The sequence below is a fragment of the Scylla paramamosain genome, chromosome 10, assembly GCF_035594125.1.
Source record: "Scylla paramamosain isolate STU-SP2022 chromosome 10, ASM3559412v1, whole genome shotgun sequence".
NCBI classification, from domain to species: Eukaryota; Metazoa; Arthropoda; class Malacostraca; order Decapoda; family Portunidae; genus Scylla; species Scylla paramamosain.
The window spans coordinates 22,733,332-22,759,869 of NC_087160.1; the positions used below are offsets into that span (position 1 = coordinate 22,733,332).

At 36.4% G+C, this 26,538-nt stretch overlaps 2 protein-coding genes and 1 long non-coding RNA gene across 5 annotated transcripts; all 3 read left to right on the plus strand.

Annotated features, from left to right (window-relative positions):
* The first annotated feature begins 6,649 nt into the window (after nt 1-6,649).
* Nucleotides 6,650-7,952, plus strand: LOC135103991 (uncharacterized). The gene is made up of 2 exons (XR_010270267.1): nt 6,650-6,995; nt 7,710-7,952. It is a non-coding gene; the product is annotated as an uncharacterized LOC135103991 (long non-coding RNA).
* A 7,164-nt stretch (nt 7,953-15,116) lies between these two features.
* On the plus strand, nt 15,117-16,390 carry LOC135103992 (uncharacterized). Its single transcript, XM_064010854.1, has 2 exons — nt 15,117-15,471; nt 16,108-16,390. Exons 1-2 carry the CDS (start codon nt 15,142-15,144, stop codon nt 16,276-16,278), a joined length of 501 nt encoding a protein of 166 aa, XP_063866924.1. The 5' UTR covers nt 15,117-15,141; the 3' UTR covers nt 16,279-16,390.
* Nucleotides 16,391-19,628: 3,238 nt separating this feature from the next.
* LOC135103993 (uncharacterized) lies at nt 19,629-26,380 on the plus strand. Of its 3 annotated transcripts, none has more exons than XM_064010855.1 (5): nt 19,630-19,936; nt 23,540-23,891; nt 24,570-24,747; nt 25,922-25,989; nt 26,136-26,380. In XM_064010855.1, exons 1-5 carry the CDS (start codon nt 19,719-19,721, stop codon nt 26,193-26,195), a joined length of 876 nt encoding a protein of 291 aa, XP_063866925.1. In that variant the 5' UTR covers nt 19,630-19,718; the 3' UTR covers nt 26,196-26,380. The 3 variants fall into 3 exon arrangements, with proteins under 3 accessions (XP_063866927.1, XP_063866925.1, XP_063866926.1); XM_064010856.1 differs by having other exon boundaries at nt 19,630-19,927; XM_064010857.1 differs by lacking the exon at nt 25,922-25,989 and having other exon boundaries at nt 19,629-19,936.
* Nucleotides 26,381-26,538: the final 158 nt, after the last annotated feature.

The following is a 26,538-nucleotide window of genomic DNA, read 5'->3' on the forward strand; positions in this document are numbered from 1 at the left end:
TACAGGGTCTGTAACTCCTTACATTTAATTTATGTTAACTTTACTTACATATTTTTTCCTTTAGTTTATGAATGGGAGGAAGGTTTAATATTCATATCTTAAGAGATGCTTACTTTCTTTTCCGCATTGCAAGTTTTAGTGATTAATACTCACAAATGTGTATTATTTACTTAATGGCTTGTTAAAGCAGGTTGTTTTTGTGTTGCTTTTTTTTTTTTTCTCATGCTACGATGAAGTGTTACTAATGGAGTTTATTTTTTACATATGTTTTATATATCATTACAGTTTTGAGGGGAGCTTTCTGTTAAATGTTCAAGTGAAAAGCATATTATACTATAGATGATAAAAATTATAGTGTTTATTTTTTTTATTTATTTTTTTTTAATGCAATGAAATGTAGGGAACATTTAATTGTATATGAATATATTGAATTTATTACCTATTCTCTCCATAACCTTGAGACAGCAGTAGCTAGCTGCTAGTATTAAAGGTACTAATGATTCATCATCTGCCTAAGAAAGACTAACTAATTAGTCATTTAATTGACTAACCTATGATCCACTTTACTAATGTGGTTAGTAGAAGCAGTGAACAGTACGAAGGCATTAGTCAGATATATTTGAGTAAGACCATACTCAGGTTGAGTGCTCAGTTAGTCACAAATTGACTAACATTATGTTAGTCACTGTGACTAATGCCACTCGTTCTAGACCCCATGTGTTTTACTAAGAAAAGTTAGTCAGCACGACTAACTTTGGTTTTGTGTGATATATAAAGGTACTAGGCCTTGCTGGCGCCCGAGAGTGTAAGAAAGGCGGGAAAAGTGAGTGGCGAGTGTGTGGGGCGACACTGTACCCTCCCCACGGTTTTGGAGGACAAAGTGAAAGATGGAGGCGGAAGGAAGGGCCAGTGAGCTGCGTATGCTTCACCTCTGAGTGGACGTAGGGGAAAAAAAAAATGACACGTTTCGGAAATAACTTGTATCATAAGTAGAGAACGTGCATCCCTTAAGCAGCTGCGCATTGCAAGGCCACGAGAGTACGTGGTATGATCGCAAGTGACACGTCCGGAAATCAGCGTTTAATTGCGTGTGTCTTAATAGAAAAAAATAGCTGATTTCCAAATTATACATCAAAGTATGACCTCGTCTAGTTCAGAAGAGTCCTTCGTATAAATGCACTGGTGTGTGTATGTGTGTGTGAGTGTTATTGCTAGTTATCTCTCTCTCTCTCTCTCTCTCTCTCTCTCTCTCTCTCTGTCAGGAGTTGCACAGGTCTTCAAGGGTATTTTTACGGTTTTAGTGACAGATTAACAACATTTCTACATTAATAACAGGAGAAACACCATTGAAAACCCTGATAATCATCTTTATAGCTTTGAAAAACAGTCATGAGGAGAGAGAGAGAGAGAGAGAGAGAGAGAGAGAGAGAGTAGGAGCCAGGGTTGCCAGGTCTGCGGCAGTATTCCCGCGCACTTTTACTCCAAAAAGAGCCCAAAACCCGCGGACTCCACCCTCCAAAAGAGCCCAAAAAGAGCCCAATATTTTATGAATAATATGCATGTTGTGTTAAAAACGAGAAAGGTAGAAAACGAGACATACTTTATTTAAACCTATAATAATAATAATGATAATAATAATAATAATAATAATAATAATAGTGATAGTAGTAGTAGTAGTAGTAATTGTTGTTGTTGTGGTAGTAGTAGTAGTAGTAACAGCAATAATAAAGAGTATTGTCAGTACTTTCGTCTATTATCAATGAATATTCACTTTTGCCAATGTCACAACACATTTCCTTCAGCATACACGGTGCTAACACTTTGTTTACGAGTGCCGTGCATTTTGTCCTATGTAAGGATATATCCTTACCAGAAACATCTTTTACTAGCTCACCCATGTGATCGATTGTCCTGACGCTTGAATGACAAGCAATGTGAGCTGCTAACTTCAGCTCAGCAACTTTTGCATCACTAGTGACTTTTGTTCTTGATAACCCTGATTGAAACAGAGTCCTCATGTTAGAAAATGGAGCAGCATTTTTCTCATGCTTTGCTGTTAGACCATGCTTGATAAGGTCACTGTGATGGGCTCTGATCACAGTTTTGCAAAATTTGCAGGATGCATGAGTATCATCGCCGGGTATACTCCTTATCCACGTCTTGAGCCCGTCCTCTTGTTCCCACTCTTTACAGTATCTTTTGCTGTATTTCGACCACTTGCTCATGTTCACTTGAGCGTACACACGTATGCACGTGGCCTGTATCCAGTATACTTGTATCTCCTCCAGGCAGGCTGAGGCAGCTATGAGGCTGAGAATAAACTGGCTGTGTTTCAGTGTGTGTGCTGTGAGGTGAATGTGGAAATTATGGGTGCGGCATGCAGGTGTTCAGGATGGGTGTCCTACAGTCTTAATGAGGTCATGCGGCCCTAGTAGTAATCCCCTTAGGGAGAGGGGAGACTTGTTCACACCCTTCTGCTGGCTGACCTGGCGCCATTCCTTAACATATGAGTGAGTCTACTCCCTGATTTGGTATGTTGGAAAGGCAAGAGTATATTATATATTTTCAAATAAGTAGCCAAGAAAATAGCCCAACTGCGGTAAAAAGAGCCCAAAAAGCGCCAAACCGCGGAAACCATATTTTTCACGCCCAATACCAGGAACGACTCTGGTAGGAGCATTTCAGTTGAGCCTATTCTGCCCTAGTTCGTGTTTGCTGCGGTGACACGGTGCCGCAGTGAGTGAAGATTGCGTTTATAATCACTTATCGGTGGAGTGGGGAAAGGAGAGTCAGGAAGTGAGGATATTTATATTATTTGACATATTATTTGATAGCATGTCAACTTTTGTGTGTGTGTGTGTGGGTGGGTGTTGGATCAGTGACAGGTGGCGCTGGGGAGTTACCACGGCGAGCGGCTGGCTGGCTGCAGTGTTTTGGTCAGCACTGGTCAATCTTGCCCTACACGCTCTATTAACTAGTGTTTCCGTCTTCCCGACACCTTCTTCCTTCACCAAGCACCGTCAAGCATCACCAGAGAGGCACGAGTACGTAAGGTGAGTCTAGCGGGGCCAATCTCTCCTCAGTCAGCCTTACTGCCTTCACAACACCCTAATCCTCCCTGTAGTGTCTTGTATTCGTTTATTTAGGATTCATTATTCGTTATTTAGTTTTTTTAGGGGTTAATTATTTATATTTAGGTTTTGTTTACGTCTGAGTCTGGAAAGAGTTGGAAATTTATTCAAATATTTAATGTTCGCTAATATGTAAACAAGCCCTCAGCTGTGTTATTAGCCATTATTTGCCTCGTCTCTCACTTATTGTAAGCCTAACATATCACAAGATGGATCCACATGTCTAGCCTTCATATCCGCTGGTCAGATATATCCGTCATTGCCTGGTTTTGGTGTTATATAGGAATAAATAAGGCAACATGGCCGCCGGCTCCCCCACTGAGGTCGCCCCCGAGGGCCGTCATGATGGACTGGCACCTGTTCCGGCTTGTTGGTTCCAATATTTTTTTAAATTTTTCTGAACTAATTTATTTGGCTTGTATAGTAAGATTTTATGGTTTCTAAAAATATTTCGTTGCTTTTGAAGAGTTTTTCTTGCTTCAGTTAAGTAAATGTGCTGAATCTGGTGGTGTTTTTTATGTAAATAAGGGGCAGTTTGTACGGTGAAATTTACCCAGCCTGGTTTTTGGCTTTTTTATTTGAGGCTTTAATGAAGATTTTATTGCTTCAAAAAATCGTTTATGATTTTTAAAGTATGTTGCGTTCCTGTTGAGTTAAGTATGTGGAATTTGATAGGCTTATTGTCCCGTTGAAAGTGGTGATTTTGTCATTTTTTAGCTTCTTCATTTTTTTATTGTAGCTTGTAACTAAGTGTGCATTATTTTAAAAAATAGTTCAGATTTTTTAAAATGTTTTTTTACCAGTGTAAAGTGGAATAGGTGGACTTTTCAGTGTTTTTAATGGTGTGAAAATTTCCAACACTTTTTCCATATTTCACATAATATTTCTTTATAACTACTGAGACTGGAGGTGTTTTGATATTGTGAATATTAATTAAAGTAATTGTCAAGTCAGAATATATAATGCATTCGAGCCTAGCTTCATTTTTTCTATGGGTCAATTTCAAAATGAAATACATTACGTACGTATGGCAGCGGGGCGCCGGCACCTCGCCTGTGACGTCATCAAGGATTCGGGACTCTGTCTGCTCCAGTGTCTCCTCAATATTTACCGTAATTTCCAGTGTTTTCCAAGTGTTTCCAGCTGTTTCTAAAGTCAGGCGTGTAGATATTTGTAGTAGAAGGAAGAAAATAAGAGAAATGATAGAGGAGAAGGAAGAAATAAAAAGAAATGGAGGAGGAGGCAAAACAAGTAAACAATATTTAGCTTAGTTTCCCTTTCTGCGCTGCAGTTCTCTGTAATATTTGGTGTGTTTTGGGTGTTTTATGTGTTTAGGATGTATGTAGGAATATTGTGGGGTGTTTAGAGTGTGTTTTGGTGGTGTTTAGGTGTGTTTTGGGTGTATATTTGCTGTTATCATTGTGTTTTGGGTGAATTTTGGGTGTTTTAAATGTGGTTTAGGATGTTTTTAGTTATATTGTAAGTGGTTTGAGTCGTGTGGGGTGTTTTGAGTATATTGTGGGATGTTTCTGTGTGTTATGGGTGTGTTTGGGGGTATATTGAGGTGTAGTGAGTTTGTTTTGGGTTTATTTTCTGTTTTAAGTGTTTCGGTGAGTTTGGGTGTGTGTGTCGGGTCTTTTGAGGTGTATTTGATTGTGTGGAAGTAGTTTTGGGTCTTTAAGGGTGTGTTTGTGGCGTGTTTGTGGTGTTGAGTGGTGCTTTAAGTGTGTTTTGGATGTTTTGATGTGTTTTGGGTGTGTTTGATGAGTTTTGGGGTGTTGTAGTGTATTTTGGGTGTTTTAAATCTTTTGAGTGTGTTTGGATGAGTTTTAGGTATATTGGGGTGCTTTGAGTGTGTTTTGGATAAATTTCGCGTGATTGGGGTGGGTTATTTGGATATTTTTAGATGTTACAGGGTGTTTTCAGTGAATATTCAATATTTGGTTGTGTTTAGGTGAGTGTAGTGGGTATTTTGGGGTGTTGTGATGTGTTTTGGTTGGTTTTTGGATGTTTTGAGTGTATTTTGAGTGTGTTTTGGTAAGTTTTGTTGCATGTAGGAATGTTGAGTGTTATATACGAGTATATATATATATATATATATATATATATATATATATATATATATATATATATATATATATATATATATATATATATATATATATATATATATATATATAATAGGAAGGCAATGAGAAGAGGGACAAAAGAACACGGGATGCACCGCCTGTGTTCATACCGGGATCTGATGTCAGTTCTTGTGAAGGGCCAGAATGCATATTCCTGAAGTCTGGAAGGAGTCGTCCGCCAGCCTGTATGGACACTAGGCTGTAGCTTTAAAACTAACTGTAGGATTCTCTCTAAAATAGTCTCATTCAGATTCTTGCACAAAATTACCTATACGTAACTTAATCTAACCTAACCTAACCGCTACAAGAGTAAATGGGCCGAAACATTACCAGACTTCAGGAATATGCCTCCAGAGGGATACAGGTTAAGGTCGCTTCACACACATCAGTGCCGTATTCGTTCCATGCTGTTCAGTGCTTCAGTGTCAGTAAAAAAAAAATTCATCATTTTGGAATTCAGCGGAAGCATTTACACACGTCCGGCGAAGTACCGTGTTTTGACAGAAGTGATTGTTACGTCTCCGTTCCGTGAAATGGAATATCGTCGTCACTGGTATTTTAAAAATTTTCACGGATGTCGGACAAGTGTTTGAAATAAAATAGAAGAAATTGAAATGGTGATAAATACTCTTTTTAATTGATGTAATTAATCACCTTGTACATTATACTTACCACAACACACCACATCATACCACACCACATCATAACACACCACACCATACCACAGCACACCACACATCACTGAGCAATGTCATCAAACAGTTTTTGGACATTCTTAAGTACTGGAAAATTTTTGTTTCATCATTAATTAATTCCTTGCACAGAGTAGCAAAATCTCCTTCAGTTTCTCTTTTTCTTCCACGTTTCATGTACCCACTTTTCTTTTCTTTATTTTTTGTTAAGCAAGCATCTTGCTCTTCATGAAGAATTATGACAATCATAGCCAACTCCACGTCTGAAAGGGATATGTGTGCATAGACGTCACGAAAGCGACATGGATATCACTGACACTATACGATACTAATACGGCACTGATAGGTGTGAAACCACCTTTGAGTGTACTATTCAGATAGTGTACCCACTATCTGCCAATTTCACTGGGACAAAAGCACAATTAGGTGATTGTTAAGAAGAAGAACAACAATAATAATAATAATAATAATAATAATAATAATAATAATAATAATAATAAAAGGAGTTAAGCCATCTATATAGTTAGCTAGATTGATATTATCATTATTATTGTTATCATCATTATTACATATCAAGGTATTGTGACATTATTATTAATAATATATTATTATTATTATTATTATTATTATTATTATTATTATTATTATTATTATTATTATTGTTATTATTATTATCATTATCATATTTCAGCTATCGAACATCAGAACAGTATATGAATATCGCAAATGCTGTTTTGACATCATTTCCTGCCATCCTGAGAAACAGTGATCTCGAGGAGCATGAATTGCAGCTGCAATGGAAATTACGCATCCAGCGCAAGTTTCAGAATTCAAGAAAGAGGCAGGATTCCTCAGTGACTGAGGTGACGTCAAGGAAAAAGAAGATCCCTTGCATAGCGCCAAAAGAGACTACATGTCCACTGATGTATGGAGTAAAGGCTTACCTTCCACCAAGGCCCCATTCAGAAGATGATGATTCATTAGAGAGACATAGACAGTGGCTTGCTCTACATTGGATGAAGAAAGATCCCGAGTTAGATAAGGTATGTGATATTTGTACGCTTGATTTATCTTTTTTATATTTCAGAGACTTCTTTACTGGTGTTGTTTAAAAATACCTGCTCTTATGTAAGCAATTTCAATGGTACTGGTGGATAGCCACTGAAAAATTATGCTTGTATATATATATATATATATATATATATATATATATATATATATATATATATATATATATATATATATATATATATATATATATATATATATATATATATATATATATATATATATATATATATATATATATATGAGGGAGAGAGGGAGGCTGGCGGGACAGTCAACTTATGAAAACTAATTTTACTTTAATGATTTCCCTCAGGCTGAACGCCTCATGCAGTTGACACTCTCTGAGAGACGCAAAAAAATAATCAATGGGAACATTCTTCTAGCAAAAATCCTGAACTTGTACCCGTGGATTCAGACTTTTGATGGCATAAGTGTGTATATATGTACACTTTATGGATTTTGCTACATATTGTTACTAATTGTCAACTTTATTTGTAGGGCTATAATGTATATAGCTATTTATATTTTATAGTAGGTAATTGATATTTAACTACTGGTACTTCCATTCTCCCTCTCAGGCTCAGAGGCCTCAGTGACGGGAGATAAGCACTCATAACTAAGAACAGTTATTGCAGATGCTCATCTCTGTAACCTTCACATATAATTATTTGATGCTTATATCTTTACAGATAATGAAGGAGTTCCTGAGATTAGAACCACAAGCGGATGAACCAGACCCAAGAGTAGCAGTTTTGAAAGGGCTGGAGAAATATAGGCTCCCAATAATTGCCATTCTCAAAAAAAGAAAAGCATTTCCTCTGTATATGGAAACCTTACTTGAAGCTAAATCCCCACGATGAAAGTCAATGTGAGTAATGTCTAGTTCAATTTGTTCATTTCAGTAGCTGGTACCAATTTAATATATGTATCTTTTCATCATTAGCAATGCATCTTTCACTTTCATAAGCTTAGTATTCATGAAACTATGCTGCATGCAAAAACCAAACATATGATATATATATATATATATATATATATATATATATATATATATATATATATATATATATATATATATATATATATATATATATATATATATATATATATATTTTTTTTTTTTTTTTTTTTTTTTTTTTTTTAATTTTTTAATGCCTTTTTTACCTTTTTTTTTTTTTTATTTCTCTATGTTATTGCAAGTGATAAGTGAAGCTTCCTTATTACTGTTCTGAGCATTTCTGTAGATTTCTTTAGTTAGTATATCCCATAGATATACTCATTTTCTTTTTTTGTGTGGCTTTAAAGGATTAATGGTGACATATGGATATGATCTGGGTTAAAAGCTTGTACAAATAAGGTTAAATGTCTATTTTTGCACTTGTTGTTTCCCTAAGTTTCTTAAAAGTACTGTGATATAATGATTAGCAGTGGACTAATTAATTATTCTTTACAGGGTCTGTAACTCCTTACATTTAATTTATGTTAACTTTACTTACATATTTTTTCCTTTAGTTTATGAATGGGAGGAAGGTTTAATATTCATATCTTAAGAGATGCTTACTTTCTTTTCCGCATTGCAAGTTTTAGTGATTAATACTCACAAATGTGTATTATTTACTTAATGGCTTGTTAAAGCAGGTTGTTTTTGTGTTGCTTTTTTTTTTTTTCTCATGCTACGATGAAGTGTTACTAATGGAGTTTATTTTTTACATATGTTTTATATATCATTACAGTTTTGAGGGGAGCTTTCTGTTAAATGTTCAAGTGAAAAGCATATTATACTATAGATGATAAAAATTAGTGTTTATTTTTTTTATTTTTTTTTTTTTTTAATGCAATGAAATGTAGGGAACATTTAATTGTATATGAATATATTGAATTTATTACCTATTCTCTCCATAACCTTGAGACAGCAGTAGCTAGCTGCTAGTATTAAAGGTACTAATGATTCATCATCTGCCTAAGAAAGACTAACTAATTAGTCATTTAATTGACTAACCTATGATCCACTTTACTAATGTGGTTAGTAGAAGCAGTGAACAGTACGAAGGCATTAGTCAGATATATTTGAGTAAGACCATACTCAGGTTGAGTGCTCAGTTAGTCACAAATTGACTAACATTATGTTAGTCACTGTGACTAATGCTGCCACTCGTTCTAGACCCCATGGGTTTTACTAAGAAAAGTTAGTCAGCACGACTAACTTTGGTTTTGTGTGATATATAAAGGTACTAGGCCTTGCTGGCGCCCGAGAGTGTAAGAAAGGCGGGAAAAGTGAGTGGTGAGTGTGTGGGGCGACACTGTACCCTCCCCACGGTTTTGGAGGACAAAGTGAAAGATGGAGGTGGAAGGAAGGGCCAGTGAGTTGCGTATGCTTGACCTCTGAGTGGACATAGGGGAAAAAAAAAAATGACACGTTTCGGAAATAACTTGTATCATAAGTAGAGAACGTGCATCCCTTAAGCAGCCGCGCATTGCAAGGCCACGAGAGTACGTGGTATGATCGCAAGTGACACGTCCGGAAATCAGCGTTTAATTGCGTGTGTCTTAATAGAAAAAAATAGCTGATTTCCAAATTATACATCAAAGTATGACCTCGTCTAGTTCAGAAGAGTCCTTCGTATAAATGCACTGGTGTGTGTATGTGTGTGTGAGTGTTATTGCTAGTTATCTCTCTCTCTCTCTCTCTCTCTCTCTCTCTCTCTCTCTCTCTCTCTCTCTCTCTCTCTCTCTCTCTCTCTCTGTCAGGAGTTGCACATGTCTTCAAGGGTATTTTTACTGTTTTAGTGACAGATTAACAACATTTCTACATTAATAACAGGAGAAACACCATTGAAAACCCTGATAATCATCTTTATAGCTTTGAAAAACAGTCATGAGGAGAGAGAGAGAGAGAGAGAGAGAGAGAGAGTAGGAGCCAGGGTTGCCAGGTCTGCGGCAGTATTCCTGCGCACTTTTACTCCAAAAAGAGCCCAAAACCCGCGGACTCCACCCTCCAAAAGAGCCCAAAAAGAGCCCAATATTTTATGAATAATATGCATGTTGTGTTAAAAACGAGAAAGGTAGAAAACGAGACATACTTTATTTAAACCTATAATAATAATAATGATAATAATAATAATAATAATAATAATAATAATAGTGATAGTAGTAGTAGTAGTAGTAATTGTTGTTGTTGTGGTAGTAGTAGTAGTAGTAACAGTAATAATAAAGAGTATTGTCAGTACTTTCGTCTATTATCAATGAATATTCACTTTTGCCAATGTCACAACACATTTCCTTCAGCATACACGGTGCTAACACTCTGTTTACGAGTGCCGTGCATTTTGTCCTATGTAAGGATATATCCTTACAAGAAACATCTTTTACTAGCTCACCCATGTGATCGATTGTCCTGACGCTTGAATGACAAGCAATGTGAGCTGCTAACTTCAGCTCAGCAACTTTTGCATCACTAGTGACTTTTGTTCTTGATAACCCTGATTGAAACAGAGTCCTCATGTTAGAAAATGGAGCAGCATTTTTCTCATGCTTTGCTGTTAGACCATGCTTGATAAGGTCACTGTGATGGGCTCTGATCACAGTTTTGCAAAATTTGCAGGATGCATGAGTATCATCGCCGGGTATACTCCTTATCCACGTCTTGAGCCCGTCCTCTTGTTCCCACTCTTTACAGTATCTTTTGCTGTATTTCGACCACTTGCTCATGTTCACTTGAGCGTACACACGTATGCACGTGGCCTGTATCCAGTATACTTGTATCTCCTCCAGGCAGGCTGAGGCAGCTATGAGGCTGAGAATAAACTGGCTGTGTTTCAGTGTGTGTGCTGTGAGGTGAATGTGGAAATTATGGGTGCGGCATGCAGGTGTTCAGGATGGGTGTCCTACAGTCTTAATGAGGTCATGCGGCCCTAGTAGTAATCCCCTTAGGGAGAGGGGAGACTTGTTCACACCCTTCTGCTGGCTGACCTGGCGCCATTCCTTAACATATGAGTGAGTCTACTCCCTGATTTGGTATGTTGGAAAGGCAAGAGTATATTATATATTTTCAAATAAGTAGCCAAGAAAATAGCCCAACTGCGGTAAAAAGAGCCCAAAAAGCGCCAAACCGCGGAAACCATATTTTTCACGCCCAATACCAGGAACGACTCTGGTAGGAGCATTTCAGTTGAGCCTATTCTGCCCTAGTTCGTGTTTGCTGCGGTGACACGGTGCCGCAGTGAGTGAAGATTGCGTTTATAATCACTTATCGGTGGAGTGGGGAAAGGAGAGTCAGGAAGTGAGGATATTTATATTATTTGACATATTATTTGATAGCATGTCAACTTTTGTGTGTGTGTGTGTGGGTGGGTGTTGGATCAGTGACAGGTGGCGCTGGGGAGTTACCACGGCGAGCGGCTGGCTGGCTGCAGTGTTTTGGTCAGCACTGGTCAATCTTGCCCTACACGCTCTATTAACTAGTGTTTCCGTCTTCCCGACACCTTCTTCCTTCACCAAGCACCGTCAAGCATCACCAGAGAGGCACGAGTACGTAAGGTGAGTCTAGCGGGGCCAATCTCTCCTCAGTCAGCCTTACTGCCTTCACAACACCCTAATCCTCCCTGTAGTGTCTTGTATTCGTTTATTTAGGATTCATTATTCGTTATTTAGTTTTTTTAGGGGTTAATTATTTATATTTAGGTTTTGTTTACGTCTGAGTCTGGAAAGAGTTGGAAATTTATTCAAATATTTAATGTTCGCTAATATGTAAACAAGCCCTCAGCTGTGTTATTAGCCATTATTTGCCTCGTCTCTCACTTATTGTAAGCCTAACATATCACAAGATGGATCCACATGTCTAGCCTTCATATCCGCTGGTCAGATATATCCGTCATTGCCTGGTTTTGGTGTTATATAGGAATAAATAAGGCAACATGGCCGCCGGCTCCCCCACTGAGGTCGCCCCCGAGGGCCGTCATGATGGACTGGCACCTGTTCCGGCTTGTTGGTTCCAATATTTTTTTAAATTTTTCTGAACTAATTTATTTGGCTTGTATAGTAAGATTTTATGGTTTCTAAAAATATTTCGTTGCTTTTGAAGAGTTTTTCTTGCTTCAGTTAAGTAAATGTGCTGAATCTGGTGGTGTTTTTTATGTAAATAAGGGGCAGTTTGTACGGTGAAATTTACCCAGCCTGGTTTTTGGCTTTTTTATTTGAGGCTTTAATGAAGATTTTATTGCTTCAAAAAATCGTTTATGATTTTTAAAGTATGTTGCGTTCCTGTTGAGTTAAGTATGTGGAATTTGATAGGCTTATTGTCCCGTTGAAAGTGGTGATTTTGTCATTTTTTAGCTTCTTTATTTTTTTATTGTAGCTTGTAACTAAGTGTGCATTATTTTAAAAAATAGTTCAGATTTTTTAAAATGTTTTTTTACCAGTGTAAAGTGGAATAGGTGGACTTTTCAGTGTTTTTAATGGTGTGAAAATTTCCAACACTTTTTCCATATTTCACATAATATTTCTTTATAACTACTGAGACTGGAGGTGTTTTGATATTGTGAATATTAATTAAAGTAATTGTCAAGTCAGAATATATAATGCATTCGAGCCTAGCTTCATTTTTTCTATGGGTCAATTTCAAAATGAAATACATTACGTACGTATGGCAGCGGGGCGCCGGCACCTCGCCTGTGACGTCATCAAGGATTCGGGACTCTGTCTGCTCCAGTGTCTCCTCAATATTTACCGTAATTTACAGTGTTTTCCAAGTGTTTCCAGCTGTTTCTAAAGTCAGGCGTGTAGATAGTTGTAGTAGAAGGAAGAAAATAAGAGAAATGAAAGAGGAGAAGGAAGAAATAAAAAGAAATGGAGGAGGAGGCAAAACAAGTAAACAATATTTAGCTTAGTTTCCCTTTCTGCGCTGCAGTTCTCTGTAATATTTGGTGTGTTTTGGGTGTTTTATGTGTTTAGGATGTATGTAGGAATATTGTGGGGTGTTTAGAGTGTGTTTTGGTGGTGTTTAGGTGTGTTTTGGGTGTATATTTGCTGTTATCATTGTGTTTTGGGTGAATTTTGGGTGTTTTAAATGTGGTTTAGGATGTTTTTAGTTATATTGTAAGTGGTTTGAGTCGTGTGGGGTGTTTTGAGTATATTGTGGGATGTTTATGTGTGTTATGGGTGTGTTTGGGGGTATATTGAGGTGTAGTGAGTTTGTTTTGCGTTTATTTTCTGTTTTAAGTGTTTCGGTGAGTTTGGGTGTGTGTGTCGGGTCTTTTGAGGTGTATTTGATTGTGTGGAAGTAGTTTTGGGTCTTTAAGGGTGTGTTTGTGGTGTTGAGTGGTGCTTTAAGTGTGTTTTGGATGTTTTGATGTGTTTTGGGTGTGTTTGATGAGTTTTGGGGTGTTGTAGTGTATTTTGGGTGTTTTAAATCTTTTGAGTGTGTTTGGATGAGTTTTAGGTATATTGGGGTGCTTTGAGTGTGTTTTGGATAAACTTCGCGTGATTGTGGTGGGTTATTTGGATATTTTTAGATGTTACAGGGTGTTTTCAGTGAATATTCAATATTTGGTTGTGTTTAGGTGAGTGTAGTGGGTATTTTGGGGTGTTGTGATGTGTTTTGGTTGTGTTTTGGATGTTTTGAGTGTATTTTGAGTGTGTTTTGGTAAGTTTTGTTGCATGTAGGGATATTGAGTGTTATATATATATATATATATATATATATATATATATATATATATATATATATATATATATATATATATATATATATATATATATATATATATAATAGGAAGGCAATGAGAAGAGGGACAAAAGAACATGGGATGCACCGCCTGTGTTCATACCGGGATCTGATGTCAGTTCTTGTGAAGGGCCAGAATGCATATTCCTGAAGTCTGGAAGGAGTCGTCCCCCAGCCTGTATGGACACTAGGCTGTAGCTCCAAAACTAACTGTAGGATTCTCTCTAAAATAGTCTCATTGAGATTCTTGCACAAAATTACCTATACGTAACTTAATCTAACCTAACCTAACCGCTACAAGAGTAAATGGGCCGAAACATTACAAGACTTCAGGAATATGCCTCCAGAGGGATACAGGTTAAGGTCGCTTCACACACATCAGTGCCGTATTCGTTCCATGCTGTTCAGTGCTTCAGTGTCAGTAAAAAAAAAATTCATCATTTTGGAATTCAGCGGAAGCATTTACACACGTCCGGCGAAGTACCGTGTTTTGACAGAAGTGATTGTTACGTCTCCGTTCCGTGAAATGGAATATCGTCGTCACTGGTATTTTAAAAATTTTCACGGATGTCAGACAAGTGTTTGAAATAAAATAGAAGAAATTGAAATGGTGATAAATACTCTTTTTAATTGATGTAATTAATCACATTGTACATTATACTTACCACAACACACCACATCACACCACACCACATCATAACACACCACACCATACCACAGCACACCACATATCACTGAGCAATGTCATCAAACAGTTTTTGGACATTCTTAAGTACTGGAAAATTTTTGTTTCATCATTAATTAATTCCTTGCACAGAGTAGCAAAATCTCCTTCAGTTTCTCTTTTTCTTCCACGTTTCATGTACCCACTTTTCTTTTCTTTATTTTTTGTTAAGCAAGCATCTTGCTCTTCATGAAGAATTATGACAATCATAGCCAACTCCACGTCTGAAAGGGATATGTGTGCATAGACGTCACGAAAGCGACATGGATATCACTGACACTATACGATACTAATACGGCACTGATAGGTGTGAAACCACCTTTGAGTGTACTATTCAGATAGTGTACCCACTATCTGCCAATTTCACTGGGACAAAAGCACAATTAGGTGATTGTTAAGAAGAAGAAGAACAAAAATAATAATAATAATAATAATAATAATAATAATAATAATAATATAATAAAAGGAGTTAAGCCATCTATATAGTTAGCTAGATTGATATTATCATTATTATTGTTATCATCATTATTACATATCAATGTATTGTGACATTATTATTAATAATATATTATTATTATTATTATTATTAGTATTATTATTATTATTATTATTATTATTATTATTGTTATTATTATTATCATTATCATATTTCAGCTATCCAACATCAGAACAGTATATGAATATCGCAAATGCTGTTTTGACATCATTTCCTGCCATCCTGAGAAACAGTGATCTCGAGGAGCATGAATTGCAGCTGCAATGGAAATTGCGCATCCAGCGCAAGTTTCAGAATTCAAGAAAGAGGCAGGATTCCTCAGTGACTGAGGTGACGTCAAGGAAAAAGAAGATCCCTTGCATAGCGCCAAAAGAGACTACGTGTCCACTGATGTATGGAGTAAAGGCTTACCTTCCACCAAGGCCCCATTCAGAAGATGATGAGTCATTAGACAGACATAGACAGTGGCTTGCTCTACATTGGATGAAGAAAGATCCCGAGTTAGATAAGGTATGTGATATTTGTACGCTTGATTTATCTTTTTTATATTTCAGAGACTTCTTTACTGGTGTTGTTTAAAAATACCTGCTCTTATGTAAGCAATTTCAATGGTACTGGTGGATAGCCACTGAAAAATTATGCTTGTATATATATATATATATATATATATATATATATATATATATATATATATATATATGAGGGAGAGAGGGAGGCTGGCGGGACAGTCAACTTATGAAAACTAATTTTACTTTAATGATTTCCCTCAGGCTGAACGCCTCATGCAGTTGACACTCTCTGAGAGACGCAAAAAAATAATCAATGGGAACATTCTTCTAGCAGAAATCCTGAACTTGTACCCGTGGATTCAGACTTTTGATGGCATAAGTGTGTATATATGTACACTTTATGGATTTTGCTACATATTGTTACTAATTGTCAACTTTATTTGTAGGGCTATAATGTATATAGCTATTTATATTTTATAGTAGTTAATTGATATTTAACTACTGGTACTTCCATTCTCCCTCTCAGGCTCAGAGGCCTCAGTGACGGGAGATAAGCACTCATAACTAAGAACAGTTATTGCAGATGCTAATCTCTGTAACCTTCACATATAATTATTTGATGCTTATATCTTTACAGATAATGAAGGAGTTCCTGAGATTAGAACCACAAGCGGATGAACCAGACCCAAGAGTAGCAGTTTTGAAAGGGCTGGAGAAATATAGGCTCCCAATAATTGCCATTCTCAAAAAAAGAAAAGCAGTTCCTCTGTATATAGAAACCTTACTTGAAGCTAAATCCCCACGATGAAAGTCAATGTGAGTAATGTCTAGTTCAATTTGTTCATTTCAGTAGCTGGTACCAATTTAATATATGTATCTTTTCATCATTAGCAATGCATCTTTCACTTTTATAAGCTTAGTGTTCATGAAACTATGCTGCATGCAAAAACCAAACATATGATATATATATATATATATATATATATATATATATATATATATATATATATATATATATATATATATATATATATATATATATATATATATATATATATATATATATATTTTTTTTTTTTTTTTTTTTTTTTTTTTTTTTTTTAATGCCTTTTTTACCTTTTTTTTTTTTTATTTCTCTATGTTATTGCAAGTGATAAGTGAAGCTTCCTTATTACTGTTCTGAGCATTTCTGTAGATTTGTTTAGTTAGTATATCCCATAGAAATACTCATTTTCTTTTTTTGTGTGGCTTTAAAGGATTAATGGTGACATATGGATATGATCTGGGTTAAAAGCTTGTACAAATAAGGTTAAATGTCTATTTTTGCACTGGTTGTTTCCCTAAGTTTCTTAAAAGTACTGTGATATAATGATTAGCAGTGGACTAATTAATTATTCTTTACAGGGTCTGTAACTCCTTACATTTAATTTATGTTAACTTTACTTACATAATTTTTCCTTTAGTTTATGAATGGGAGGAAGGTTTAATATTCATATCTTAAGAGATGCTTACTTTCTTTTCCGCATTGCAAGTTTTAGTGATTAATACTCACAAATGTGTATTATTTACTTAATGGCTTGTTAAAGCAGGTTGTTTTTGTGTTGCTTTTTTTTTTTTCTCATGCTAGGATGAAGTGTTACTAATGGAGTTTATTTTTTACATATGTTTTATATATCATTACAGTTTTGAGGGGAGCTTTCTGTTAAATGTTCAAGTGAAAAGCATATTATACTATAGATGATAAAAATTATAGTGTTTATTTTTTTTATTTATTTTTTTTAATGCAATGAAATGTAGGGAACATTTAATTGTATATGAATATATTGAATATATTACCTATTCTCTCCATAACCTCGAGACAGCAGTAGCTAGCTGCTAGTATTAAAGGTACTAATGATTCATCATCTGCCTAAGAAAGACTAACTAATTAGTCATTTAATTGACTAACCTATGATCCACTTTACTAATGTGGTTAGTAGAAGCAGTGAACAGTACGAAGGCATTAGTCAGATATATTTGAGTAAGACCATACTCAGGTTGAGTGCTCAGTTAGTCACAAATTGACTAACATTATGTTAGTCACTGTGACTAATGCTGCCACTCATTCTAGACCCCATGGGTTTTACTAAGAAAAGTTAGTCAGCACGACTAACTTTGGTTTTGTGTGATATATAAAGGTACTAGGCCTTGCTGGCGCCCGAGAGTGTAAGAAAGGCGGGAAAAGTGAGTGGCGAGTGTGTGGGGCGACACTGTACCCTCCCCACGGTTTTGGAGGACAAAGTGAAAGATGGAGGCGGAAGGAAGGGCCAGTGAGCTGCGTATGCTTGACCTCTGAGTGGACGTAGGGGAAAAAAAAAAATGACACGTTTCGGAAATAACTTGTATCATAAGCAGAGAACGTGCATCCCTTAAGCAGCCGCGCATTGCAAGGCCACGAGAGTACGTGGTATGATCGCAAGTGACACGTCCGGAAATCAGCGTTTAATTGCGTGTGTCTTAATAGAAAAAAATAGCTGATTTCCAAATTATACATCAAAGTATGACCTCGTCTAGTTCAGAAGAGTCCTTCGTATAAATGCACTGGTGTGTGTATGTGTGTGTGAGTGTTATTGCTAGTTATCTCTCTCTCTCTCTCTCTCTCTCTCTCTCTCTCTCTCTGTCAGGAGTTGCACAGGTCTTCAAGGGTATTTTTACGGTTTTAGTGACAGATTAACAACATTTCTACATTAATAACAGGAGAAACACCATTGAAAACCCTGATAATCATCTTTATAGCTTTGAAAAACAGTCATGAGGAGAGAGAGAGAGAGAGAGAGAGAGAGAGAGAGAGTAGGAGCCAGGGTTGCCAGGTCTGCGGCAGTATTCCCGCGCACTTTTACTCCAAAAAGAGCCCAAAACCCGCGGACTCCACCCTCCAAAAGAGCCCAAAAAGAGCCCAATATTTTATGAATAATATGCATGTTGTGTTAAAAACGAGAAAGGTAGAAAACGAGACATACTTTATTTAAACCTATAATAATAATAATGATAATAATAATAATAATAATAATAATAATAATAATAATAATAGTGATAGTAGTAGTAGTAGTAGTAATTGTTGTTGTTGTGGTAGTAGTAGTAGTAGTAACAGCAATAATAAAGAGTATTGTCAGTACTTTCGTCTATTATCAATGAATATTCACTTTTTCCAATGTCACAACACATTTCCTTCAGCATACACGGTGCTAACACTTTGTTTACGAGTGCCGTGCATTTTGTCCTATGTAAGGATATATCCTTACCAGAAACATCTTTTACTAGCTCACCCATGTGATCGATTGTCCTGACGCTTGAATGACAAGCAATGTGAGCTGCTAACTTCAGCTCAGCAACTTTTGCATCACTAGTGACTTTTGTTCTTGATATCCCTGAATGAAACAGAGTCCTCATGTTAGAAAATGGAGCAGCATTTTTCTCATGCTTTGCTGTTAGACCATGCTTGATAAGGTCACTGTGATGGGCTCTAATCACAGTTTTGCAAAATTTGCAGGATGCATGAGTATCATCGCCGGGTATACTCCTTATCCACGTCTTGAGCCCGTCCTCTTGTTCCCACTCTTTACAGTATCTTTTGCTGTATTTCGACCACTTGCTCATGTTCACTTGAGCGTACACACGTATGCACGTGGCCTGTATCCAGTATACTTGTATCTCCTCCAGGCAGGCTGAGGCAGCTATGAGGCTGAGAATAAACTGGCTGTGTTTCAGTGTGTGTGCTGTGAGGTGAATGTGGAAATTATGGGTGCGGCATGCAGGTGTTCAGGATGGGTGTCCTACAGTCTTAATGAGGTCATGCGGCCCCAGTAGTAATCCCCTTAGGGAGAGGGGAGACTTGTTCACACCCTTCTGCTGGCTGACCTGGCGCCATTCCTTAACATATGAGTGAGTCTACTCCCTGATTTGGTATGTCGGGAAGGCAAGAGTATATTATATATTTTCAAATATAAGTAGCCCAGAAAATAGCCCAACTGCGGTAAAAAGAGCCCAAAAAGCGCCAAACCGCGGAAACCATATTTTTCACGCCCAATACCAGGAACGACTCTGGTAGGAGCATTTCAGTTGAGCCTATTCTGCCCTAGTTCGTGTTTGCTGCGGTGACACGGTGCCGCACTGAGTGAAGATTGCTTTTATAATCACTTATCGGTGGAGTGGGGAAAGGAGAGTCAGGAAGTGAGGATATTTATATTATTTGACATATTATTTGATAGCATGTCAACTTTTGTGTGTGTGTGTGTGGGTGGGTGTTGGATCAGTGACAGGTGGCGCTGGGGAGTTACCACGGCGAGCGGCTGGCTGGCTGCAGTGTTTTGGTCAGCACTGGTCAATCTTGCCCTACACGCTCTATTAACTAGTGTTTCCGTCTTCCCGACACCTTCTTCCTGCACCAAGCACCGTCAAGCATCACCAGAGAGGCACGAGTACGTAAGGTGAGTCTAGCGGGGCCAATCTCTCCTCAGTCAGCCTTACTGCCTTCACAACACCCTAATCCTCCCTGTAGTGTCTTGTATTCGTTTATTTAGGATTCATTATTCGTTATTTAGTTTTTTTAGGGGTTAATTATTTATATTTAGGTTTTGTTTACGTCTGAGTCTGGAAAGAGTTGGAAATTTATTCAAATATTTAATGTTCGCTAATATGTAAACAAGCCCTCAGCTGTGTTATTAGCCATTATTTGCCTCGTCTCTCACTTATTGTAAGCCTAACATATCACAAGATGGATCCACATGTCTAGCCTTCATATCCGCTGGTCAGATATATCTGTCATTGCCTGGTTTTGGTGTTATATAGGAATAAATAAGGCAACATGGCCGCCGGCTCCCCCACTGAGGTCGCCCCCGAGGGCCGTCATGATGGACTGGCACCTGTTCCGGCTTGTTGGTTCCAATATTTTTTTTTATTTTTCTGAATTAATTTATTTGGCTTGTATAGTAAGATTTTATGGTTTCTAAAAATATTTCGTTGCTTTTGAAGTGTTTTTCTTGCTTCAGTTAAGTAAATGTGCTGAATCTGGTGGTGTTTTTTATGTAAATAAGGGGCAGTTTGTACGGTGAAATTTACCCAGCCTGGTTTTTGGCTTTTTTATTTGAGGCTTTAATGAAGATTTTATTGCTTCAAAAAATCGTTTATGATTTTTAAAGTATGTTGCGTTCCTGTTGAGTTAAGTATGTGGAATTTGATAGGCTTATTGTCCCGTTGAAAGTGGTGATTTTGTCATTTTTTAGCTTCTTTATTTTTTTATTGTAGCTTGTAACTAAGTGTGCATTATTTTAAAAAATAGTTCAGATTTTTTAAAATGTTTTTTTACCAGTGTAAAGTGGAATAGGTGGACTTTTCAGTGTTTTTAATGGTGTGAAAATTTCCAACACTTTTTCCATATTTCACATAATATTTCTTTATAACTACTGAGACTGGAGGTGTTTTGATATTGTGAATATTAATTAAAGTAATTGTCAAGTCAGAATATATAATGCATTCGAGCCTAGCTTCATTTTTTCTATGGGTCAATTTCAAAATGAAATACATTACGTACGTATGGCAGCGGGGCGCCGGCACCTCGCCTGTGACGTCATCAAGGATTCGGGACTCTGTCTGCTCCAGTGTCTCCTCAATATTTACCGTAATTTACAGTGTTTTCCAAGTGTTTCCAGCTGTTTCTAAAGTCAGGCATGTAGATAGTTGTAGTAGAAGGAAGAAAATAAGAGAAATGAAAGAGGAGAAGGAAGAAATAAAAAGAAATGGAGGAGGAGGCAAAACAAGTAAACAATATTTAGCTTAGTTTCCCTTTCTGCGCTGCAGTTCTCTGTAATATTTGGTGTGTTTTGGGTGTTTTATGTGTTTAGGATGTATGTAGGAATATTGTGGGGTGTTTAGAGTGTGTTTTGGTGGTGTTTAGGTGTGTTTTGGGTGTATATTTGCTGTTATCATTGTGTTTTGGGTAAATTTTGGGTGTTTTAAATGTGGTTTAGGATGTTTTTAGTTATATTGTAAGTGGTTTGAGTCGTGTGGGGTGTTTTGAGTATATTGTGGGATGTTTCTGTGTGTTATGGGTGTGTTTGGGGGTATATTGAGGTGTAGTGAGTTTGTTTTGGGTTTATTTTCTGTTTTAAGTGTTTCGGTGAGTTTGGGTGTGTGTGTCGGGTCTTTTGAGGTGTATTTGATTGTGTGGAAGTAGTTTTGGGTCTTTAAGGGTGTGTTTGTGGCGTGTTTGTGGTGTTGAGTGGTGCTTTAAGTGTGTTTTGGATGTTTTGATGTGTTTTGGGTGTGTTTGATGAGTTTTGGGGTGTTGTAGTGTATTTTGGGTGTTTTAAATCTTTTGAGTGTGTTTGGATGAGTTTTAGGTATATTGGGGTGCTGTGAGTGTGTTTTGGATAAATTTCGCGTGATTGGGGTGGGTTATTTGGATATTTTTAGATGTTACAGGGTGTTTTCAGTGAATATTCAATATTTGGTTGTGTTTAGGTGAGTGTAGTGGGTATTTTGGGGTGTTGTGATGTGTTTTGGTTGTGTTTTGGATGTTTTGAGTGTATTTTGAGTGTGTTTTGGTAAGTTTTGTTGCATGTAGGGATGTTGAGTGTTATATATATGTATGTATATATATATATATATATATATATATATATATATATATATATATATATATATATATATATATATATATACTCGTGTATATATATAATAGGAAGGCAATGAGAAGAGGGACAAAAGAACACGAGATGCACCGCCTGTGTTCATACCGGGATCTGATGTCAGTTCTTGTGAAGGGCCAGAATGCATATTCCTGAAGTCTGGAAGGAGTCGTCCGCCAGCCTGTATGGACACTAGGCTGTAGCTCCAAAACTAACTGTAGGATTCTCTCTAAAATAGTCTCATTGAGATTCTTCCACAAAATTACCTATACGTAACTTAATCTAACCTAACCTAACCGCTACAAGAGTAAATGGGCCGAAACATTACCAGACTTCAGGAATATGCCTCCAGAGGGATACAGGTTAAGGTCGCTTCACACACATCAGTGCCGTGTTCGTTTCATGCTCTTCAGTGCTTCAGTGTCAGTAAAAAAAAAATTCATCATTTTGGATTTCAGCGGAAGTATTTACACACGTCCGGCGAAGTACCGTGTTTTGACAGAAGTGATTGTTACGTCTCCGTTCCGTGAAATGGAATATCGTCGTCACTGGTATTTTAAAAATTTTCACGGATGTCGGACAAGTGTTTGAAATAAAATAGAAGAAATTGAAATGGTGATAAATACTCTTTTTAATTGATGTAATTAATCACATTGTACATTATACTTACCACAACACACCACATCACACCACATCACATCATAACACACCACACCATACCACAGCACACCACACATCACTGAGCAATGTCATCAAACAGTTTTTGGACATTCTTAAGTACTGGAAATTTTTTGTTTCATCATTAATTAATTCCTTGCACAGAGTAGCAAAATCTCCTTCAGTTTCTCTTTTTCTTCCACGTTTCATGTACCCACTTTTCTTTTCTTTATTTTTTGTTAAGCAAGCATCTTGCTCTTCATGAAGAATTATGACAATCATAGCCAACTCCACGTCTGAAAGGGATATGTGTGCATAGACGTCACGAAAGCGACATGGATATCACTGACACTATACGATACTAATACGGCACTGATAGGTGTGAAACCACCTTTGAGTGTACTATTCAGATAGTGTACCCACTATCTGCCAATTTCACTGGGACAAAAGCACAATTAGGTGATTGTTAAGAAGAAGAACAAAAATAATAATAATAATAATAATAATAATAATAATAATAATAATAATAATAATAATAATAATATAATAAAAGGAGTTAAGCCATCTATATAGTTAGCTAGATTGATATTATCATTATTATTGTTATCATCATTATTACATATCAAGGTATTGTGACATTATTATTAATAATATATTATTATTATTATTATTATTAGTATTATTATTATTATTATTATTATTATTATTATTATTATTGTTATTATTATTATCATTATCATATTTCAGCTATCCAACATCAGAACAGTATATGAATATCGCAAATGCTGTTTTGACATCATTTCCTGCCATCCTGAGAAACAGTGATCTCGAGGAGCATGAATTGCAGCTGCAATGGAAATTGCGCATCCAGCGCAAGTTTCAGAATTCAAGAAAAAGGCAGGATTCCTCAGTGACTGAGGTGACGTCAAGGAAAAAGAAGATCCCTTGCATAGCGCCAAAAGAGACTACGTATCCACTGATGTATGGAGTAAAGGCTTACCTTCCACCAAGGCCCCATTCAGAAGATGATGAGTCATTAGAGAGACATAGACAGTGGCTTGCTCTACATTGGATGAAGAAAGATACCGAGTTAGATAAGGTATGTGATATTTGTACGCTTGATTTATCTTTTTTATATTTCAGAGACTTCTTTACTGGTGTTGTTTAAAAATACCTGCTCTTATGTAAGCAATTTCAATGGTACTGGTGGATAGCCACTGAAAAATGATGCTTGTATATATAAATATATATATATATATATATATATATATATATATATATATATATATATATATATATATATATATATATATATATATATATATATATATGAGGGAGAGAGGGAGCCTGGCGGGACAGTCAACTCAGGAAAACTAATTTTATTTTAATGATTTTCCTCAGGCTGAACGCCTCATGCAGTTGACACTCTCTGAGAGCCGCAAAAAAATAATCAATGGGAACATTCTTGTAGCAGAAATCCTGAACTTGTACCCGTGGATTCAGACTTTTGATGGCATAAGTGTGTATATATGTACACTTTATGGATTTTGCTACATATTGTTACTAATTGTTAACTTTATTTGTAGGGCTATAATGTATATAGCTATTTATATTTTATAGTAGGTAATTGATATTTAACTACTGGTACTTCCATTCTCCCTCTCAGGCTCAAAGGCCTCAGTGACGGGAGATAAGCACTCATAACTAAGTACAGTTATTGCAGATGCTCATCTCTGTAACCTTCACTTATAATTATTTGATGCTTATATCTTTACAGATAATCAAGGAGTTCCTGAGATTAGAACCACAAGCGGATGAACCAGACCCAAGAGTAGCAGTTTTGAAAGGGTTGGAGAAATATAGGCTCCCAATAATTGCCATTCTCAAAAAAAGTAAAGCAGTTCCTCTGTATATGGAAACCTTACTTGAACTCTATGACCACGATGAAAGTCAATGTGAGTAATGTCTAGTTCAATTTGTTCATTTCAGTAGCTGGTAGCAATTTAATATATGTATCTTTTCATCATTAGCAATGCATCTTTCACTTTTATAAGCTTAGTACTCGTATTCATGAAACTATGCTGCATGCAAAAACCAAACATTGTATTAAGCATGACTTATCTAACTGTAATGCTTGCACCAATTTCTATAAAGGTACAAATTTAATTGTTAAATTCCTGCTCTTCTATCAAATTTTTGGCTGAGTGCTATGGCTAAATAATTGTTTGCAGCATAAGTGATGTTAAAGATTTTAATAGGTGTAAAGCATCTCTCTCTCTCTCTCTCTCTCTCTCTCTCTCTCTCTCTCTCTCTCTCTCTCTCTCTCTCTCTCTCTCTCTCTCTCTCTCTCTCTCTCTCGTAAGGAAAGACATTATTTCTAGTGTAAATAAACCCAATAGGCTGTCCAATTTGAAATTTAAAATGTAAATATTATCAATCTTTTTAGAAATGTTAGCTGCATCCTCTTCCCTTGCAGTCCAATAATACAGGTCACTAATTCGTGTGGAGATAGAATTCTTGGAGTCACCTTTGCCGGCACTAGCGCAAGTGCAAACAGTCTAATAAAGATTTCTTCCATGGTTGTGATGAAGTTCAGGACTTCTCACACTGTTTTGATGGATATGATGAGAAGAATCAGGAGTTCGGAACATCAGTGCGTTATGTCGGGGCATGTAGGTTCGGCTGGGGTTTTCTTTCTTTCTTTCTTTTTTTTTTTTTCGATCAGTACTCATCATATTCTTATGAGGACTTGCTAGACAAAGCATTATTGCATTATGATATTACCCAAATAGTGTCTCAAGTAAAAAACATAACCGCATACTCGTACAAAAGATTTGCTGCTGTGACACAAAGGACAAAAATCATTAGTATACTGGTCGTTCTGAGCATTCAATCAAAATGCTTGTCATTCATATAATTAGTAGAACCATCGAGGAGCTTTATTTTTGTTAATTCTTATGTGATAAAGCAATAATTACAGGAGACTTTTAAAAGATTGGTACTCAAATTAGTGGACTGTCCTATTGGATGTGAGCATATCTTCACTTTTTCCTTACACAGTTAATTTTCTTTTGTTTATTTGATTTACTGATTATCATATTTATTTATATATTTATTTATTTGCACCAGATGCTTGCTTAGTTATATTGGGGTTACTTCACCTGCTTGGAGAAAGGAAAGACTCCATTTTTACTAAGGTTAAATTTCAGTATCTTTGATTTTAGAGAGGTGTGTATATATTGAAATTTCTGAATATATTATCACCTTAAGATATACATCTACATATAAATTTTATTTTAATGTCAAAATGTTATTATGTTTACACTATTATTTCTTCCTTAAGGTACCAGAAGAAGAACTAAGAACAGGGCAGTGTAGTGTGTATTTGATGGTGCACCTGTAGCTGAAACAACATGTATTTTTATGGCTGTAGAATCATTGGTAGCAGGGCTTTGTGTTTAATATTCAACACCCAAAAAATTGTGAACATTTCCTCCGTTTCACAACATCCCATCTCTTAGGTATCAAGTATGACAAAGGTAACACTTCAAAAACAAGATCTCTACTTGTAAAACTCAATGAAGTAAAGACAGAATTAAGCTACAAAAATGCATAAATCTGCTTCCAAATATATTCAACTTCACACATAATGCCTCTCTCTCTCTCTCTCTCTCTCTCTCTCTCTCTCTCTCTCTCTCTCTCTCTCTCTCTCTCTCTCTCTCTCTCTCTCTCTCTCTCTCTCTCTC

Excerpts from the sequence above, each read along its gene's own strand:
- LOC135103992 (XM_064010854.1), top strand. The coding sequence starts at position 15,142 with ATGAATATCGCAAATGCTGTTTTGACATCATTTCCTGCCATCCTGAGA. Across the intron at positions 15,472-16,107 it reads AAGATCCCGAGTTAGATAAG|ATAATGAAGGAGTTCCTGAG; the intron begins GTATGTGATATT and ends ATATCTTTACAG.
- LOC135103993 (XM_064010855.1), top strand. The coding sequence starts at position 19,719 with ATGTCAACTTTTGTGTGTGTGTGTGTGGGTGGGTGTTGGATCAGTGAC. Across the intron at positions 23,892-24,569 it reads AAGATACCGAGTTAGATAAG|ATAATCAAGGAGTTCCTGAG; the intron begins GTATGTGATATT and ends ATATCTTTACAG. Across the intron at positions 25,990-26,135 it reads AAGACTCCATTTTTACTAAG|GTACCAGAAGAAGAACTAAG; the intron begins GTTAAATTTCAG and ends TTCTTCCTTAAG.